The sequence below is a fragment of the Phascolarctos cinereus genome, unplaced genomic scaffold (genome assembly GCF_003287225.1).
Source record: "Phascolarctos cinereus isolate Bilbo 61053 unplaced genomic scaffold, phaCin_HiC Scaffold_4;HRSCAF=312, whole genome shotgun sequence".
Classification (NCBI taxonomy): Eukaryota; Metazoa; Chordata; class Mammalia; order Diprotodontia; family Phascolarctidae; genus Phascolarctos; species Phascolarctos cinereus.
The window spans coordinates 60012250-60034055 of record NW_027555847.1 but is presented as its reverse complement, the minus strand read 5'-3'; the positions used below and the strand labels follow the sequence as shown (position 1 = coordinate 60034055).

At 39.3% G+C, this 21806-nt stretch overlaps 1 protein-coding gene across 11 annotated transcripts in view; it reads right to left on the bottom strand.

The window, feature by feature from the left end:
* The window catches only part of CHCHD6 (coiled-coil-helix-coiled-coil-helix domain containing 6), a 313985-nt gene that overhangs the window by 60345 nt on the left and 231834 nt on the right, over window positions 1-21806 (bottom strand). For 9 of the 11 annotated variants that reach the window (XR_013485825.1, XR_013485826.1, XM_078152227.1 and 6 more), the window contains one exon: window positions 6867-6937. The exons of the other annotated variants lie outside the window; for them this stretch is intronic. Coding sequence is in view for 7 of the 9 variants with exons in the window: in XM_078152227.1 (XP_078008353.1) it covers window positions 6867-6937 (71 nt within the window). In the remaining 2 variants the exon portion in view is untranslated. The remainder of the gene's footprint in view (window positions 1-6866; window positions 6938-21806) is intronic. 11 annotated transcript variants of the gene reach the window in all.

Sequence of the window (21806 nt, the reverse complement as noted above, 5' to 3'; positions counted from 1 at the left end):
TTTTTTGGGGAAAGATAAGTTCCGTTTTGGACATGATGAGTGTTCAGATTTCTATAGGATATCCAATAAGCAGCTGGAAATCATCAAATGTATCTATGTCCAGAGTGGACTCTTGCCTCAGCTCAGTTTCCTACCACATTCAGGACCACAATGACTATAGGAAAGGGGTCAGCTTCTCCCCTAGCCATAGCTGTGAAAAGTTCTCTTCTGGGGGCAGCTAGGTGGCACAGTGGATAGAGCGCCAGCCCTGAAGTCAGGTGGACCTGAGTCAAATCCGGCCTCAGACCAGACACTTGACGCTTACTAGCTGTGTGACTCTGGGCAAGTCACTTAACCCCAATTGCCTAAAAATAAAAAAATAAAAAATAAAATTTAAAAAAAAGTTCTCTTCTAATTTTTTTTTTAATGATGTGACCTTTAATACGCAGGGTGCATCTTCATTTTATGCTTACTGTGAAATAAGAATGAAATAATTATTACTATATTTTCTTTTTGTATTATATATATTTCCCAATGTATCTCCACTTTCAGATGGCCATCCTTTATAATAAAGACTTTAGAAGACAAAAAATTTAGTCAAAAAGAAAAAAAAGTTTAATCAAACTAGTGAATCTACTGAAAAATTCTGACGTTATATGCAGTACTGCACACAGATGGTCCCCTTACTCTGCAAAGACCTGGGAGCAAGTGTCTTCTCAAATCCCTTCTTTGGGGTTAAGATTGGTTATCACAATTCTATAGCATTCACAGTTAGTATTGTTTTATTGTTGTTCTTTCTCTTTACAATGCTGTAGTCTATATGTCTATCATTTTTGTGGTTCTGTTTACTTCAATCTGCATTAGTTCATATAAGTCTTCTCATGATTCTCATTCCCATCAAAATTCATCATATCCATTGTCTCTTACTTTACAGGAAAATTCCATTACTTTTAAGAACCAGAATTTGACAATCTGTTTCCCAACTAATAATTATAACAGCCAACATTTACACAGTGCTTACTATATGCTACACACTGTGCTAAGCACCTTACAATTTTTATCTTATTTGATCCTCACAACAACCCTATTTCCCTGTTTTCCAACATCCCTCAGATGAAAAAACTGAGGCAAACAGAGGTTAAGTGACTTGCTTAGGGCCACACAGCTATGAGTAAGTAGTAAGAAGCTACATTTGAACTCAGGTCTCTCTGACTCCAGGCCCAGTGCTCTATTCACTGCACTACATAGCTGATCATCTACTCTGTTTCTAGTTCTTTGCTCTTTAAAAAATTCTGTTAGGTATATAGCCCAAGGAATGTCGGTATGTATGCATGAGTGGATAGATTAAAAAAACCATTTATTAAACACTTACTATGTTATCAGGCACTGTGCTCAATGCTACAGATAACAAAGAGAAAAAGCAAGACAGTTTCTACTTTCCAGGAGCTCACAGTCTGATTGGGGGAGAGAACACAGAAAAGATAATTCAGCTGCAGAGGGGATGGAAAGGCTAGAAGTCCTAAGGGCTCAGCAACAGGGTGAATGGCAAGGCCCTGGGTTATTAGGGTGCATCACTAGGTCACATAACAGTTCCCCAGGGTCTGAAGTAAGGCCTTATGGTCTTCCATCTTGCCAGAAGGATAAGAGTTGGTGAGCAGCCATGCTCTATTTTCCATCTGTGTTCCAATGAAGTCCGAATGGCCCAGGATGAGGGGAAATAGTGAAGGGAAGGCAAGAGAGAGAGAGATCAAAGACAGAATGAAAAGTCCCACATGCAGCAAAACATCTTGAGCAGCAATTTTCGTGGCAGTGCTGTTGCTGTTGTTCAGTCGTTTCAGCCATTCTGACTGTCTGTGACCCTGTTTAGAGGGTTGTTTTTTTTTTTCCCCCAAAGATGATGCACTGGTTTGCCATTTCCTTCCCCAGCTCATTTCATAGGTGTGGAATTGAGACAAACAGTGTTCAGTGACTTGCTCAGGGTCACACAGCTAATAAGTGTCTGAGGCCAAATTTGAACTCAGGAAGATGAGTTTTCCTGCCTCCTGGACCAGCACTCTATCCACTGCACTGCTTAGCTGCTTTTGTGGTAGTAAAGAACTGGAAATCAAGCAGATACTCAATGACTGGGGAACGGTTAAACAAAGTGTGGACATAAATGGAATGGAATGGAATACGATTGTGCTACAAGAAATGATGAATACAAAGGTACAAAGAAGCATGGGAAGATTTATATGAACTGATGCAAAGTGAAATAAGCAGAACCAGGAAAATAATATACACAGCACTACAGAATGCAAATGGAAAGAACAGTAACAAAAACAATAAAACTGAATGCTGTAGAGTTATAACAATCAAGACTGGCCCCAAAGAAGAGATGAGAAGTGTCACCATTCCTTTGTTATAGCACTTTAGGGGATTTGTGGAAAGAAGATTGCATGTACTGTTAGACTTGTATATGTTGGTTAGTTTTGCTCAATTGCATTTTTTCTTCTTTCTTTTTCATTTTTTGTTATAAGGAATAATTTTCTGGGTAGAGAAGGAGAGGTATCTGGAAATGAAGGTTATATAAAACAAAAGATCTCAATAAATACTAAAAGTTTCTTTTTAAAATGAGAAAAGAAAAGAGTGCAGCAGTGGAGAGAGAGAGTAGTTACAATGAAATGAGAGTGGGCAAAACCCAGTGATCCAGGTCTGATTTGGATGGAGAGGATGGGAGAAGTCTGAGATGCAGAATTATCCAACTCCAGCTATGTTTCATTCCTTTTTTAGTCCCCTTTATTTTTCCTTTTAAAAAAGGAGATGAGGGGCAAAGAGAGAAAGAAATTCATCAGCTGGCAGCCAACTCTCTAGTGATGAATCACTCTACAATAAATTCATTGCACAGTTTATACTTGAAGTTTTTTTAGCCTGAAAGGACTGAAAATAGTTTGCATTAGTCTGTTGCCATAACTTTCAAAAACCCATGGTCATCTTAGCCTAGGAAAACAGAAGACAAAACACACTTTCATCCCTCTTCACACAGAGCTGGAAGAATACTGATGTGCTGTATTCTATATGCTATCGTATTGGGCTGCTTAACATTTTCTTTGTTATCAGGAAGGGGTCACTAGGAATATAGTAATAACAGGAAATGACTGTGGTATAAAAACAAAAGGCAGAAATAAAACTTTAAAATATTAATACAAAAAACAATACCAAAATCCATGTTTATCTTCAAAACATGAAGAGACAGCAGCATAAGACTTAGTAGGAAATGGAAAGATGTACAAATTAGCATGGTCTGAATGGCTTTAAGGGACTTACAATCTAATCGTGGCACAGGCTACAGGTACATATAAAAAGACAAAAACAACTGGAGGCAGTATGACGATCCCCAAGGTACCTTTCTTTTAGTTCTTAAATTCCACAATTTTATATATATACCAACTGAGTGGCACAGACAAGTGCTGTAAGAATTCAGAGGGTGGGGTTATCATTGGTACATTTCAGGAAAGAGTCTATGATGAGGCAGTACTTTAAGCAAGGCTACCCTGTTACTAAGCAAAAGGCAAGGTGTGAGCAAAGGCATCCAGGTAGGAATGCAAATGGCCAATTTAGAGGATGACAAGTAGACCAATTTAATTGGAAGTGAAGGATTGGAGTGGGGAAGGTGTGGTTCATAAATCTGGAAAGGGAAAGTGGGCCAGAATATGAAAGGCTGTGTAGGAATGTCAAGCTGATAGGGAGGTTGTAACATATGGAAAACTGTTTCAGAAAGACTAATCTGGAAGCTGCGGAAACAGATTTGGATATCAGGAGGATAGGAAGAAGAGCTCAGAAGCAGAGAAGACCACCAAGAAAGCTGCTGTAGTAGCCCACAGATTTGGTGCATTGCAACTCCAAAGTAGCCAAGGGTACCACTGGTGCTCCAGTACAACTAGGGCAAATCTAGGAGCTCTGAGGAATTTTGGGACCAGGGGCCCCTGGGACACATGGAGGGATAAGCCAGCATAGAAAGCTCAGGGAACATTCAGGGCAACAGGCTGACTCTGGGACCATTTGGAGGGTTTTCTATCTAAACTATCATTTCCTGGGACTTTAGAGAGGATCTATATCCCTCCCCATCCCTATCTCTCTCATTATATTCACACCCTCTAGGTAGTGCAACTGTGCTTTCTAGACCAGTCTGAATTCCTAGGTAGCTCTAGGAATCTCAAAGTGGCTAAAGGATTCAGGGTTCAGGTTTTGGAGAACATTTGAGAAAGGAATAAGAAAGGGCAAATGCTTAACAAACATCCAGGTGCCCTCTCCTCTTGATCACCTGCATTCAGAACAGATCTGCCCATGACTCTTTCTACAGCAGTAACTCCCAAGCCCAGCTTTTCAGTTACCCCAAATATCTCCAGTTATGTCAAGGCATATCACAAAATTCTCAAAACAAAAACTTAATTTTATTATTAATTTGCATCTAAAAAAATAATCTTCCACACAGCACCTTCAGAAGTTGTAAGGATGTGTGAAAGTCTGCTAGCAAAATCAAACTAATGATGTCAAGAGAACAGGATGTCATAAGTTAACAAGAGGTCAAGCTCTACTGCTTGGGGTAGAGGGTGGGAGTGGCAAGATGTGTGATTCCAAGAGGAATGGTTATCTTAGTCATAGGTTGGTGAGTGTGTGTGTATTTCTTTTTCTTTTAAAAAGCCACTCCAGGCCTTTTAGGCTTCCTTTGCTTTTTCAGTCTGTCTACTTCTTCTAGGTAATGAGTGACAAAGTGTTGAATACAGCATCTGCTGCCACTGCAACCTCCCATTGTTGGGGGGTGTTGTGTCTCTATGCATCTGTATTTTCTTGGTGATCACATTACTCCATTCTGTCACTTGGTGGTCTCTTCAATACAACTGCTTTCCAAGCTCTCCCCCTATCACCCAGCCTTTGGATAAATTGAGGCTAGAACTATAAATGAGAACTACTTAGTTAGCCCTCAAAGCCGTCTGGGTGTTTGTGTGTTTGTAGGGGGAACAGCGAGGTAGAATAGTCCTCAAAGGAGGGTCATTCACAATCTCCCTCTATTGACAACTTCCGCTGACTGTGACTCTGTCCACCTGAGGACACTCATATCCAAAGTTATTATAAAATCACTGAGAACAAGGTTTGATCAATCCTTTCATTTGCTTCTCAGTGTTCAACTGGCAATATCTATGTACACCAATCAAACCAAGCCAAAAAAACCTCCAGGGCTGTTCATCTTTCCTGGTCACTACTGAACTATTTAGAAATTCTCTTCTTTTGTTTTCTATTGTTTCAGAAGGACTTAAACTTACCAGAGAGCAACTGTCAGGATACTTTTTTCTCCTCCAGCCCCACCCCACCCAACCTTTTAAAAATCACTTCTTTGAGCAAAACCAGGGGTGGGGAACCTGCAGCCTCCAGGACACATGTGGCCGTCTAGGTCCTCAGGTGCAGCCTTTTGACTGAGTCCAAGTTTTACAGAAGAAATCCTTTCATTAAGGGGATTCAGTCAGAGGGCTGTAATTGAGGACCTAGAGGGTAGCATGTGGTCTCAAGGCCGCAGGTTCCCTACCCCTGAGCAAAACTCAAGCTATTTCCCTAGTTTGGGGGACTGGGGAATAAAAGTTTATTTCCCCTTATCAAAATGCTGAACAATCATTCCCACCCCACTCCCCCATTTGTTAAACACCCCTGGGTATATGCAGATTGTGGACACCTGCTCAAATCTCCCCAGTGGCCTCTCACCTGCTATTCATCAATAGCATTTTTTTTTACAATATTTCTGTTACTTCCTAATTATCTGAACCTTTTTGAATTTTCTTCCCTTCAATTACACCAAATTTAACAGTTCCACCAATGTGCCACTGATTTGATCAAAAACCATCACAACTCTGAAATCTCCAGGGGGGTGATATCAACCTTCTCCCTTCCCTAACCCTATACCAAGGTCTCTCTGTCTTTCTCAGAGAAACAGAGTGAAAAAATTTATGGGGCAAGACAGCCTTTCCCAGATTAGCAGGGTGTATTACAAGATATACCAGGGTTGGGGAAGCGGTGGTCTCAGGGCCACATGTGGCCTTCTAGGTCCGTGGGTGTGGCCTTTTGACTGAGTCCAAGTTTTATAGAAGAAATCCTTTTATTAAGGGGATTCGTTCTGTGAAGTTTGGATTCATTCTAAGGGCTGCACTTGAGGACCTAGAGGACCACATGTAGCCTCGAGGCCGCAGGTTCCCCACCCCTGAAAGACTCTAGATGAATCTGAATGAAAATGAAATTTCTTCCCTCCTCTCTGCTTCCTACTGAACATTCCTTTACCCTATTGTATTGACCTAACTCAGGATACTTCCATACTTTTTTTTGCTGGTACTATCTGATTCCCTAAGCCAATGTATGCTCTTAAGTGAATACAAAGTGTCTATTTTCTAGATGATCAAAATAAGGGCCCCCTAACCAGTTATACCAGTAATTGTCAAAGCACCATCTCCCACTGAAAACTACTCCCCACTTTGACATTTCACCAGGATTCCCAGTAGGGAGGGGAGGGCAGCTGGCCCCAGTATTCCCCTCCCTTGTCCACTATTACTGTCAACACAGCCTTGGCCAGTGGATACCAAGGCTTCAGGGCAATGAAAAATAGCTTCTCCTAAATCTTGGGCTCTGATTCAAACTAAGCCTCAAATTACCAATAAGTTAGCTGAGGAAGAAGTTAATGTGGTCAATCAGGGATGACCACTTTCCATTTTAACTCCCAAGTTTGAAGAATGATGGCAGATGGTCAACTGTGTACTTCTAGACAGCTGGGATTAAGGAGTAGAGACAGCTTTATATTCACTTGGGACAGGGTGAGAGGCTCATAAATATATGCTAAGTTTTGCAAAGAACGAAAGTCAAATCCTTACTTTATTGTATCTTCCAGCTGAGTAGCTGCCTCATGGAACCGTTGTGATGACAGTTTGTACATTTCAGCATTCTGTAATTTAAAAAAAATTCACACAGAAAAAAACCTTTGTATCAAATTTCTTTGATAAAGATTTATACAAATATAAGATATATAAACAATCAGCACATATACATGCATATATACATATGCACATGTATATAAACATCAAACCAGAAGCCATTCCCCAAAAGATAAATGGTCAAAGGATATGAACTTTCCTTAAAACAACAGTAAACTATTAACAATCATATGAAAGAATGCTTCAAAACACTAATAAGAAAAATGCAAATAAAAACTGAAGTTTTGCTTCACATCCTGCAAATTGGCAAAGATGATAAAAGACAGGGATAGTCCATATTGGAGGGTTGTGGGAACAGAGGTACAATATACTATCAGTGCAGCTGTGAATTAGTACAAACATTCTGGAGAGCAATGGGAATTATGAAAATGTGACTAACCTTTAACCTAGAGATAGCAGACTTCAATACCAGGCTTATACCAGAGGCAACTGATAGGAAGCAAGTTCCCAGTATAGCAGAATTATTTAAAGCTACCATGAAGAATGCAGCCAAAGAAAGTAGAAGGGGAAGGGAATGAGCATTAATATGAAGCCTAACTGTGGGGCAGGCGCTGTGCTAAGTGCTTTTTTCCCCAAACACCATCTCATTTGATCCTCACAGCCACCCTGGGAGGGAGGTGCTGAGTAGATACTCATTAATTGGGGAATGGGCAAATAAACTGTGGTACAAGAATAAAATGGAATACTGTTATGCTGTCAGAAACAAGAGCTCTTATGAATACAGAGAAGCATGGAAAAGTTTCTATGAACTGATGCAGAGCAAGCAAAGCCATATATACACAATGACTACAACAATGTAAATGCAAAGAATAACCACAAAACAATCAGAAGTGAATGTTGTAAAATTATAAAGAACAAACATGGGTCTAAAGAAGAAATATGAGAAGATACCCCCTTCCCCACACCTTTGCAGAGACTGGAGGTTCATGTACTTGGTACATAGCACATATTTTCAGACCATTTTTTTTTTTTGGCTATATTGATTCATTTTACTGGCTTTTTCTTCTTTTTCCCTTAAAATACTACTTGTTACACGAGGACTCTCTGGGAATGGTAAGGAGGGACATTAAGTGAAACTTTGGTGATGTAAAAGACAAAATAAATCAACAAAAATTTATTTTAAAAATACACACAAAGAAATGACAAACACTGCTGTGCCATGACAACCTAACTAACTGATCCATAGTAGTAACAATCTCAGCATTATCCATAGCTCTAGATCCTTCCATGAACACACTACTATAAAAGAACCATAGAATGTTAAATTTGAAAGGAATCCCAAAAATTTAATCTAATTTCCTCATTATACAGATGACAAAACAGAGGCCCAGCAAGACAAAAGGTCACATGGTCAGTGACCAGGTCTCCTGAGCTCTACTCCTAGACTCTTTCTTTGATAGCATACTGACTCTCGTGACCAAACCTAGTCCTGGGCTCTTTCTGTGATAGCCTACTGACTCCTGTGACAACGCCTGCCTCTGGGATGCTGCTCTCCTGTAATGCAGCATTGAACTCTGTGCCCAGATTAAAAAACTAGACTACTGAATTTTGGGTGACACATTTTAAGAGAACAGTGATGAAATAGAATACATTCAGGAGAATGAACAGAATAGTGAGAGGTTCTGAGTGTCATGTGACATGTAACAGTTGGAGAAAGGGAACTAATAGCCATCTTCAAATCTTTGAAGAGCTACATCATAAGGAGAATTATTCTATATAATTCCAGAGGGGGAAAAACTAGGACCAAGGTGTAGATGTCTTAAGGAAGCAGATTTTAGCTCATTATAAAGAGAAGTCTTCCAATAATTTAAGCTGTCTACAATGGACCAGAATGCTTTGTGAAATAATGAGCATTTAAGGGGATCAAGCAAGGACCCATAAGTAAGACTATTTATTAAGGATGTAGAGGAGATTGTGACATTTGAAAAGAGGCTAGACTAAATGAGATTTAAGGTCTCTTCTCAGTGTGCCTTTGATAATGCCTTCTTATATTGACCACACCAAGAACCAAAGTTCTCTTCTGTGAATTGGGGATAAAGAATTATGTATCCCAGGGTCCCCCATCCCAGTCAGGTGACTCAGTGGTAAAACTGCAATCCGATCTGGATTCAAGAGATATTTAGGAAGCCTAGAATAAGTTTCTTTAAGATACGACAGGTGCTAGATGGCAGAGAAAAGGCAGGGACTCGCCTGAGTCTCCCAAATTCCCCTCCAAACAACTTTTAATAACACCTCAAAATGAATTCTGGAGCTGCTGGGAGTACCCACAAAGGGACAGAGTGAAACAATTTACCAGCCCAAGGCAACTTAGAAAGTAAGCAGGAACAGTCTGACCCACCAGGGTGAGAGCAGAGTGCAGTCCAGTGCAGGTAATACTCTGGCAAGATCACAGCAAGCCTCTGGGGCAACTGAATGAGCAGCTTCTGGAGCTCTCAGCCCATAGATGGTAAAGGGGTCAGACAACTGGTCAGAAGGAGATTATAGGGCTCCCCTTTGTTGGCACCAGGTGTAGGACTCTGTTGCATTGCCCATATTCACATCTGAGTTGCAGTCTTGGGTCACAATCCCAGTGCCTGGAGGAACATTAGCACATCAGAGCTTGTGGCTACAGGGAAACAGGGACCCTGGTCACAGTTCCAGGGCAGGAAAGAGTGCTTGTAGTCACTCACAGAAAAGAGTACAGGCCAAGAGAGTAGTAAACACACCTCTCCTTAAATCCACCTTGGAAGAACTGAAAACTTACAGAACTCCAGAACTGGCTCTGAAAATAGCCACACAAAAAACTTGAAGCTTGTGACAGTGCCCCCTCCATCTTGGGAGCAGAGCCCAACTTTAATATAAAGTTAAAGGTCAAGAAATAGGCTAGAAAAATGAGCAAACAACAAAAAAAAGATACTGACCATATAAAGTTACTATGGTGATAGGGAAGAGCAAAAAACAAATTCAGAAGAAGACATCAAAGTAAAAACTGCTACATCCAATGCCTCACATAAAAATGTGAATTGGTCTTGGGCCCCAAAAGAATTGAAGAGCTCAAAAAGGATTTTAAAAATTAAATATGAGAGGCAGAGGAAAAACTGGGGAAGAATGCAAAAAAGTATGAAAAACAGAGTTAATATCTTGGTAAAGAAGGCACAAAAAAACCTGAATAACATTAAAAACCAGAATAGGTCAAATGGTAAAACAGGCACAAAAATCCACTTAAGAGAACAACACCTTAAAAAGCAGAATTGGCCATGTGGAAAAGAAGGTACAAAAACTCACTGAAGAAAATAATTTCTTAAAAATTAGAATTGGGCAAGTGGAAACTAATGACTCCAGGAGACATCAAGAAACAATACAATAAAATTAGAATGAAAAAAAAAAGAAGAAAATGTGAAATGTCTCATTGGGAAAACAACTGACCTGGAAAATATATAGAGGAGAGTATCAAGGAAAACTGCCCTGATATCCTAGGACCAGAGGGTAAAATAGAAACTGAAACAAGCCATGGATCACCTCCTAAAAGAGATCTCAAAATGAAAACTTCCAGGAATATTACAGCCAAATTCCAGAGCTCCCCAGTCAAGGAGAAAATATTTCAAGCAGCCATGAAGATGTAACATGGAGCAGTCAGGATAACATAAAATTTAGCATCTTCTTCATTAAAGGACTCTGGCAGGGCTTGGGATATGATAATTCTGGAGGGCAAAGGAGCTAGGATTAAAACCAAGAAAAACAGAATATAATCCTTTAGGGGGAAAAATGGATATTCAATGAAAGAGGACTTTCAAACATCCCTGATGAAAAGACCAGAGCTGAATAGAAAATCTGACTTTCAAATTTCAACTCAAGAGAAGCAGAAAAAGGTAAACAGGAAAGAGAAATCATAAGGGATTCAATAAGGTTAAACTGTTTGTATTCTTACATATGAAGATGATAATTGTAACTCATAAGAACTTAAACATTTTTTGTTGTTGTTTTGGCTTTTTGGTGAGGCATTTGGGTTAAGTGACTCGCCCAGGGTCACACAGCTAGTAAGTATCAGAGGCTGAATTTGAACTCAGGTCCTCCTGACTCCAAGACTGGAGCTCTATCCAATGTGCCACCTAGCTGCCCCAGAACTTTACCTTTATTAGGACAGTTAGAAGGAGTATATTTAGACAGAGGGCACAGGTATCAGTTGAATATAAGGGAAGGATTAATAAAATTAAGAGATGAGAAAGAGGAATGCTCTGGGAGAAGGGGAATGGGAGAGGGTAAATACTTTCACATAAAAAAGGCATGAAAGAGCTTTTATAGTTGAGGAGAGAATGGGGAAGTTGTGGGAAACATATGAACCTTACTCTCATCAGAATTGGCTCAAAGAGGGAATAACATTCATACTCAGTTGGGTAGAGTACATGTACTCTCTTACAAGCTATCTTACATATATCTACCCTACATGAAAGTAGGAGGGAAAGGGAATAAAAGAAAGGGGGAGCTGATAGAAAGAAGGGCAGATTGGGGAAGGTGGTAGTCAAAAGCATAACACTTTTGAGAATGGACAGAGTGAAAGGAGAGAGTAGGCTAAAGAGTAGAAAAATAGGATAGAGGGAAATATACATTAATCTTAACTGTGAAAATTTTTTTACAGCAAATTTCTCTGATAAAGGTAATATTCCTCAAATATGTAGAGAACTGAGTCAAATTTATAAAAAATATTCCCAATTGATAAATGGTCAAAGGATATGAATATGCAGTTTTCAGATGAAGTAATCAAAGTTATCTATAGTCATATTAAAAAAATGTTCTAACTCAGTATTGATTAGAGAAATACAAATTAAAACAACTCTGATATACCACTCCACCTATCAGATTGGCTAATATGACAGAAAAAGAAAATGACAAATGTTGGAGAGGATATGGGAAAATTGAGACACTAATGCATTGTTGGTAGAGTTGTGAACTGATTTAACCATTCTGGAGAACAATTTGGAACTATGTCCAAAGGGCTATAAAATCATGTGATAAAAAACAAAAGGGAAAAGGATCTGTATGTACAAAAATATTTATAGCAGCTCTTTTAGTGATGGGAAAGAATTGGAAATTGAGAGGAAGCCTATCAATTGGGGAATGGCTGAACATGTTGTAGTACTTAATTATGATGGAATACTATTGCATCATAAGAAATGACGAGCAGCATACTCTCAGAAAAACCTGGAAAGGCTTGCTGATGCAAAGTGAAACGAACAGAACCAGGAGAATATTGGACGTAGTAACAGCAATACTGTATGATGACAAACCGAGCGACTTGGCTATTCTCAGCAATACGACGATCCAAAACAATTCCAAAGGATTTATGATGAAAAATGCTATCCACCTTCAGAAAAAGAACTGATGGAGACTGAATGCAGATCAAAGTATGCTTTTTTTCAAACTTTATTTTTCTTGCTTTTTTGGGGGGGATCTCTGTTTTCTTTCACATGACTAATACAGAACTATTTTTTGCATGATTGTATATGTATAACAAATTGCTTGCCTTCTCAATGAGGGGTGAAGTGAAGGAAGGAAAGAGAGAAATTGGAACTCAAAATTTTAAAAATCAAATGTCAAAAACTGTTTTTACATATATTTGAGAAAAAATAAATATTATATATATATGCATACACACAGGATATACAGGAGAAAAAAACAGGCCAGCTGGTTCCACGTTTCCATTTTAATCTTGGGTGATAGCATGGGGAAACAGTTTTGTTACCTGAGTTTGTCACATTTCAGTCTTAGCAGAGCAAATGCATAAAAAACATTATGACTTATATCAAGGTCCTAAGTAGCAATGAGGCCTCCTTTCTGAAAGGGTTAGAAATAATAGTGGCCCAATTTTTTCCTCTGGGAACAAAACCACCTAAGATAAGCCTTTAATCAAACCCTTCAAGGTACACAGCAAATCTATGCCACCTGCGATAGCAAGTTCTATGGTGGAAGAGCAGTTATTAATATTAATATTGGTTACTGATATTAATTAAAGGTTAGCCTGGTGACTCCTCTGCTGCTCTGAAAAAATCTGAAAGCAATCCCTTAAAAGTATCTATTTTAGGTTCATGATGTTAATGAGGACCATTTGCAAAGATGCCATAATTAGGCACTTTTATTCTACATCAAACCACCATGGTTACTGATAAGATTAATACTTCCATTCTCACAGAGAGACAGATCAAGTGAAACTTTAACCAGCAAAAGCATTACATCTAAGGTTGGGCATTCCACGTATGATTCAGGGTTCTGTAAAGCACCATCTGCATCATCCTCATCATCCTCACAATGCACTTCCTAAGTATCGATTCTGCGCCTGTACTGTGTATTACACAAGACCCTGCCCCTAAGAACAGTCTATGACTCTAGACATTCACAATTTAAAGTCATCGGTGGTCTTTAGAGCTGGAAGGGACCGTAAAGACCAGCTAGTCCAACCCTCTCACTTCTATCAATCAGCCAACATTTATTAAGCTCTCACTATATGCCAGGTACTATGCTAAGCCCTGGAGATAAAAAGAAGCAAAAGCTGCCCTCAAGGAGTTCACAATCCAAGGGGGGAGATAATATGTAAATAAATATATACAGACAAGCTATTTTACTGGACAAATAGGAAATAGTGAGGGGAAGGCACTGGAATTAAGAGGGGCTGGAGAAGGCTTCCTGTAGAAGGTAGGATTTTAGCTGAGACTTAAAGGATGTGAGGGAGGTCAGCAGACAGAACAAAGGAGGTAGGTAGTTAGCTAGGTAGAGAAAATGCCTGCAATTGAGAGATGGAGTCTGGTTCAAGAAACGGCCAGGAGGCTTTGAATGCTAAACACAGCATTTTGTATTTCTTCCTGGAGGTGATTAGGGAGCCACTGAGGGGTGGTGAAATGTTTTGAATTGCATTTTAGGAAAATCACTTTAGTAGCTGAATGAAGGATAGATGGGAGTGGGGAGAGACCTGAGGCAGGCTTAGTGATTTAATAATATACGGTGAGACTCAGAGAAACAAAGTGAATTCTCCCAGGTCATACAGTCAGGATTAAAATCCAAGGCTCTTGACTCCTAATCTCCCACACTTTTCGTTACATCACACTGTCTCTGAGACATACTGATGCAGACAAATAAGTAAAATATATAAACACACACATCAATATAGTAAAAGCAGTAAATTAACAGCACTGAATTTTGAATAAAAACGGGACCTAGGTCCAAATTCTGGCTGTTGACCAAACAGAAGTAACTCATCTGATGTTATCTCTAGGCATCAGTTTTTTCCATCTGTAAAATGAAGAGGGTGGATTATATTATAAGATTCAGAAATGGAAAGGACCAAAAAAAAATATCTAATCCAACTCCATTTTACTAATAAGAAAACTGAAGCCTAGAAATGTTTTGACTTGTTCCGGGCCACGCAGGCAGTAAAATGGTGAATCCTGAATTTGAACCCAAGTGTTCTGACTTCAAAGTCAATGCTCTTTTTGTCATACCATGCCAAAACAGATTTTTAAGGTCTTAATGCCTATAATCCTACAAATACATAACTAATCAGTGTATAATTCAGTTGAATACAAGAAATATTTTACTACAAGGAATTATGCTAGCTGTTATTATAGGGCACACGGAAAATTACAAAGACAGAGTCCTGCTCTCAGAGTTTATAGTTCAGAATCTTTTAAGTTTGTATAAATTTGGGGAAGGGAATAAGAAATCCTTGAATCCAATCTCCCTCATTTTACATATGAAGAAGCTGAGGGCAGGAGCTAGAAAAGAGAAGTGACCAACTATGGGAATTCTAAGTCTAGTTTAGAAGGGGTCATGGAAACTTTAAAATGCTCCACTTGCTTTGGGTCTGATTCAGAAAATACATGAGTCATCTCAGGTATGTGAGGAATCTAAGCTTCTCAACCTCCCCAAAGGCCTGCCTACTGCTTACTGGGCCACTGGTATTTGAAATGATGATCTCAGCCTTAGATTACTTCCCTTCAGTCATATGCGTTACTTACCCCATTGTGGCTGACTTAATTGTTTAGCATACAGACTCAGAGAGGAAATCCTTCGACCTCTCCCCCTCAAAATGTCCACAATTCTGACCTGAAGGAGGAAGGGTGGTCTGGCACTGGCTGCCAGTTCTGCCCTTACTTACAATGTATGATTTCACACATTGTGTTGATGTCACAAGAGGTGATCACACACACACGCACACACAGACACACACAGACACACACATATACTCACAGCATAAATCTGATTTAAGTGAATCACAAGGCAAAGTTTTCATAAATCTCAAAGTGTATCCTGATATCTCTTTTTTCTGAAGTCCAACAGCCCTTACTGCCTTTATCATTTTACTCTGGCATTTAATCATAAACTACTCAGAGGTGTCATGTGTGTTAGTCTGGTTTCCCCAAATAATAAGCTCCCACCCACAGTATGGAACATAACACTATGCATGTAATTGGTATTCACATACTTGCAGAGTGATTTATAAAGGAAGGTCTATTACATAGAGATCTGAAAATCACAGATCAGTCTCTCTAGACGTATATTGGATTTTCACACACATTACTTAGCAACTCAGTGATTGTGAACTTTCTTATAGGACAGTATGTAGGACTAATCTCTCTGATTAGTCTCCCCAGTTCACAAATTTTGACAAAAACCTTTTTCTTTGCCCTGTAAACAGACTTTCCTCCTTTCAAATCACAGCTGCTTTTTACTCACATTTGAAACCAGAAGACCTACTCTCCATTAATTAAATCTGCCATTAAATATTAAATAACGTGAATAAGGAGGTGTGAGTGTTATCTCCATGGGTTTCAAAAGTCACAGTGTTTCTTCAATTACTTCCCAAGCAATTTTCATATTTCATACTGTCTGATTTCTCAAAGGACCTGGATTTGCAAGATCAAAAAGAAAGCAGTAGGGTGAGGGAAGACAGAGTAAGAGGGCATGGAAGAAAGAAAATTAACATTCTGTAGGCACCAAGAAAGTGTCCTATCAGCTAACCTCTTCCTCATCCAAGATCAGAAGGAAAATGGCAATTGAGGAAGAAAGAAGCACGGTGCCAAAGCAAAGAGCACTGGATCTAGAGTCAGAGGACCTGCTACTTCCAACCTGACCTTGGGGACAAGTCCCTTTAATTCTCTGGGTATCAGTTTCCTCACCTATAAAATGAGATGGTTGGTTTAGATGGCCTCCAAGGTGCCTTCCAGCTCTAAGGCTACACGTAGTATAGGTATTTCATTAGAACAGTAGCTATATACATATATATGTATGTATATATATTATATATATATATATATATATACAATATATAAATATCAACACTTCATTTAAAGGAAAAACCATTTATTTTTGTATTTACTTTGATTAATTGTATTTTTTAACATTATCTGCCAAATTCTGTATTTTTTCTTTGTTAATTTCTTTTTAGTTTTCAACATTCACTTCTACAAGATTTTGAGTTCCAAATTTTCTCCCCATCTTGTCCTTCCTCCCAACCCAAGCTGGCATGCATTCTGAATACCCTGTCCCCTAATCTGCTTTCCCTTCTATCTATCCCACCCCTTCTCTTATTCCCTTCCCCTTCAATTTTCTTATAAGGCAGGATAGATTTCTATACCTCACTGCCTGTATATTTTATTTCCCAGTTGCATGTGAAAACAATTTTTTTAACATTTGTTTTTAAAACTTTGGATTCCAGTTTTTCTCCCTTCCTCCCTCCCCACCCACCCTCATTGAGAAGGCAAGCAACTTGATACAGGTTATACATGTGTAGTCACATAAAACACGTCCCTAGTAGTTATGTTGTGAAAAACTAAGTATACTTCCCTTAATCTTATCCCACCCATCATTTATTATATTCTCTTTTGATCCTGTCCCTCTTCAGAAGGGTTTGCTTTTGATAACCCCCTCCTCTAATCTGCCCTCCCCTCTATCATTCCCCTGCTCTCTTGTCCCCTTTCCTCTCTATTTTCCTGTAGGGTAAGATAGATTTCCATACCCAATTGAATGTGTACGTTATTCCCTCCTTAAGGCAAATCCAATGAGAATAAGATTCACTCATTCCCTCTCACCTTCCCCCATTTCCCCTCCACTATAAAAGCCTTTTCTTGTCTGTTTTATGTGAGATAATTTACTCCATTCTACCTCTCCCTTTCTTGCTCTCTGAGTATAATCCTCTCTCAACCCTTAATTTTGTTCTCCAGATATCACCCCTTCATCTTCAACACACCCTGTGCCCTCTATGTATCTATGTATCTATGTATCTATGTATCTATCTATCTATCTATCCATACATACATATAATTTTTTCCCTCTAACTACCCTAATACTAACAAAGGTCTCATGAGTTACAAATATCATCTTTCCATGCAGGAATGCAAACAGTTCAACCTTAATAAGTCTCTTATGATGTATCTTTCCTATTTACCTCTTCATGTTTCTCTTGAGTCTTGTATTTAAAAGTCAAATTTTCTATTCAGCTCTGGTCTTTCCATCAAGAACGCTTGAAAGTCCTCTATTTCACTGAATATCAATTTTTCCCCCTGAAGGATTATACTCAGTTTTGCTGGGTAAGTGATTCTTGGTTGTAATCCTATCTCCTTTGACCTCCAGGATATTATATTCCAAGCCCTCCGGTCCCTTAATGTAGCTGCTAAATCTTGTGTTATCCTGATTGTGTTCCCACCATACTTGCATTGTTTCTTTCTGGCTGCTCGCAACATTTTCTCCTTGACCTGGGAACTCTGAAATTTGGCTACAATATCCCTAGGAGTTTTCCTTTGGGGATCTCTTTCAGGAAGTGATCGGTAGATTCTTTCAATTACTATTTTGCCCTCTGGTTCTAAAATATCAGGGCAGTTTTCCTTGATAATTTCTTGGAAGATGATGTCTAGGCTCTTTTTTGATCATGGCTTTCAGATAGTCCAATAATTTTTAAATTTTCTCTCCTGGATCTATGTTCCAGATCAGTTGTTTTTCCAGAGATGTTTCATATTGTCATCTTTTTTTTTTCCATTCTTTTGGTTTTGTTTTACAATTTCTTGATTTCTCATAAAATCACTAGCTTCCATTTGGTCCAGTCCAATTTTTAAGGAATTATTTTCCTCAGTGAGCTTCTGGACTTCCTTTTCCATTTGGCCAATTCTGCTTTTTAAGGCATTCTTCTCCTCATTGGCTTTTTGGACCTCTTTTAGCCACTTGAGTTAGTCTATTTTTTAAGGTGTTATTTTCTTCACTATTTTTTTCAGTCTCCTTTAGCAAGCTGTTGACTTGTTTTTCATGGTTTTCTTGCATCACTCTCATTTCTCTTCCCAGTTTTTCCTCTACTTCTCTTACTTGCTTCTCAAAATCCTTTTTGAGCTCTTTGATGGCCTGAGATGAATTCATATTTTTCTTGGAGGCTTTTTGGATGTAGGAGCTTTGATTTTGTTGTCTTCTTCTGGTTGTATGTTTTGATCTTCTTTGTCACCAAAGAAAGATTCTGTGGTCTGACTTTTTTTGAGGGAGGTGTGCTCATGATCCCAGCCAATTACTTGAGTTATAAACTCTTTGTTAAGGTAGGGGTCTGCTTCCAGCATGGAGAATGTACTGTCTGAAGCTTCAGGGGTTTTGTGCAGCTGTTTTCAGAGATACTTCTAGAGATCTGTAAATTTTCAGTTCTTCCAAGGTCTTACGATCACAGGAGAGGTGTTTACTCCTTTCCTGGCCTGTGCTCTGGTGTATGAGTGATCATATGCACTCTTTTCTGCCTTGGAAGTGTGAGGAGGCTTCTCTCTGCACCACCACTACAAGCTCTACCATGCCAGCACTCCTTCTCAGGACCGCCACCTAGAACTGTGACCCAAATCCAAGCATGGGCATCCCTGTAATCCCCCTGTGATCAGCCACTTGATTCCCTCAGTCTGTTGGTCGGAAGCTCAGTAAGCAGCTGCCACCCCAGGGCTACACCAGGACTGGGGTTGGACCAAGCTTCTCTCTCCCTGCAGTCAGACTTTTCCTACCAACCTTCTCAATTGTCCTTGGTGTTTGTGGGTTGAGAAGTCAGGAAACTGCCACGGCTGCCCATGATTCAGTCCCCTGAGGCCTGTTCCAGGTTCACTGAGGCCTGTTTTGCCTGTTTGCCCACACTGAACTTCATTCCTCTCTTAGCCTGGTGCGATAGACCTTTCCAATCAACAATCCAGGGTGTCTCGGGCTGGAAATTTGTTTCACTCTGTCTTTTTGTGGGTTCTGTTGCTTTAGAATTTGTTTAGAGTCATTTTTTACAGGTATCTGGAGGAGTTTAGGCTTTTACTTCACCATCTTGGCTGTGCCCCCTCTGCTAAATTTTGTACTGGTGTTTATTAATGATTTCAGCTGTCTGCAATTGCTCCTGGGAATTTCATACTTAGTGCCTATACATATTTCTCAGAAAATCCTCCCTAAATTTTAAATATTTTTATTTTATGTTGTTAAAATCAATATGAAATTTTTATAATTAAAGAAGTTCTGATTAGTTGGTGAGATCTTAGGATCTTAAATTTACACAGCTGGAAAGGACTTTTGTGATCTTTTAGTTCAACATCTCTCATTTTTATATATGGGAAAACTGAGGTCAAGATAATAGGTTAAACGACTTGTCCAAGGTCACAGAGGTGAAAAGTAGTAAGGATTCAAACCCTGGTCTTTTGATTCCAAATCTGCTCCTTAGGATTAGGGTAGAAGTCCTGGTCAAAATCTAGGGTAGCAGTTCAGAGTTTAGTTATTTGGTCTAGGGTGAGTTACTCACTTCCAATCAATAATCCAATTTATTAAGGGGCAGCGGCTATGTATTCAGTATTGCAGGAGGCAAAAAAGAAGTACTAAACTAAGATCACTACCCTCAAGAAAGCTACACTCTAACTGAAGAGACAGGACTACCACCCCAAATCAAACAGACAACGGTAAGGTGTGACACGTGAAGTGTTACAGACAATACATGTATTTATAGTTCAGAGAAGAGGAGACCAGGGAAGCTCGAAGGGGTGGTGGAACTCAAGACAGACTATGAAGGATATATGGAATTTATATTAACTAGAGGTTTCAATGGACTGAGTATCACTTAAAGGCTTTCAAGAATTCTGACAGACCCAGAATTTCCTTGCCCTCCAGAAACTTACAATCTTGTGGGGTCTTAACATAAGACCAACACTTAATCAGTATCACTGACAATTTTACAGAGTTATACAGTGAAAAGTTTAACTTTCAGAAACAGTGATGAAAAATTAGTATAAGAAAGAAAACTGCCAAAGACTTAAGTCTAAAATAAACCTCTCAAACTTTAAAGCAATGGATGAGATTGACTATATCAGAACTCTAGGACTCGGTACTGCCAACATGGCCAAATTGTTGAGCAAAGGGCTGGACGATTTGGGAACTTTTGAAGTTCACCCTGCTAATTACTTAAACACCATTTATAATGTTTCAGGAAGGCTATCTTGGAAGGAGTGAAGAAAATTAGCATAATCTGCATCTGTAGGAAGGAGCAAGAAAAGAGACAAGAAATTAACATAACAGAGTTAGTGAAGTTGGTTTAAAAAACTGGAAGAAAATTTGATCAGAAATCTCTCAAAGAGCTGAATGAAAATACTTTGGAGAGATCTAAACAGAGACCCCAGACTGATCCTCAGCAAAGCTGTCAAGTCTATGAGGTTTATCTCTGACACCCTTTCACCCTCCTTTCTGAACTCCTACTTTTAGCTATAATCAGGGTCCTAGTCCCAGCTCTGCTACTAATTGCTATGGGACCACTGGTGTTACTTCCATTTTCTAAGCTTCAATTGAAGTTTCTTCTGTAAGATGAAGAGTTGGTTTAGATGTTCTCTAAGGTCCCTTTCCAGCTCTAACATTTCAACTTCCTTCCTCTTTCCCTTTCCCAGGCCTTCTGCCCACTTTAGCACCTGAGCTCCAAAATTATTCCCACTTCCACTCTATCCAACCACTCCAAAGTAGGAATGATAAATACAAATATGCAAATATCTCAACTAGGGTGAAGAATCTGCTTTCCAAAAAAGAACTCTTTTTAACTCAAAGGAATGAAATGAAGTAATGTAGCAGTTAGGTGAGGAAATAGTTTTTGGCAGGGGGATTTCCCTTAACCCAGCTCCTCAAATCCTACAGTGCAGGAAATCATCCACCTTCCTGGGCTTGAGGTGTGCTTTGAATGGGTAAGAACTCTGACAGCTATCCTAAAGTACTCTTGCTCAATCAATGGATAGCAAGACATCTGATGCATCACAATAGCCTATGTTCTCTCACTGCTAGACCAAAGTGTGACTAAGAGGAGAGGATGTAGGCTTAATTGTAAAGAGAAGGAAACATAGGGAGTGTATATATAGTAAATATCAGGGACTGGAAAATTTTATTTAACAAGCCAAAGGTGAGAAGGCATCATGATTTTTCTGGGCAGAGCCAGGGCCAGTAATGAGGGAGAAGTCTGTCTTTGGCTTACCAAATCTCTTTTACCAAAGACCCTTTCCTATCTCCTGACACCTGACCCTCTGCCAGGGCTTTTCTCTCACCTCTGGGAAAGGAGGGGCAGAGAGAGAGAGAGAGAGAGAGAGAGAGAGAGAGAGAGAGAGAGAGAGAGAGAGAGAGAGGTAACAATTATGAGTAGTAGTCTTACTTTCAACTGGCTGTCAAATGCACAGTTAAAGAATTATCTGTTAAATGCTTAATGTATCCCTTCTGGGCTACTTGTGTTTTAAATGTATAGATGGGGTCCTTCATCAAAAAGTTGTCTAAACTATCTTTTATTGTTGCTGCTGGGATCTGAAGGCTCATGGACACAATTGAACCTACAGTTGACATTGAGGG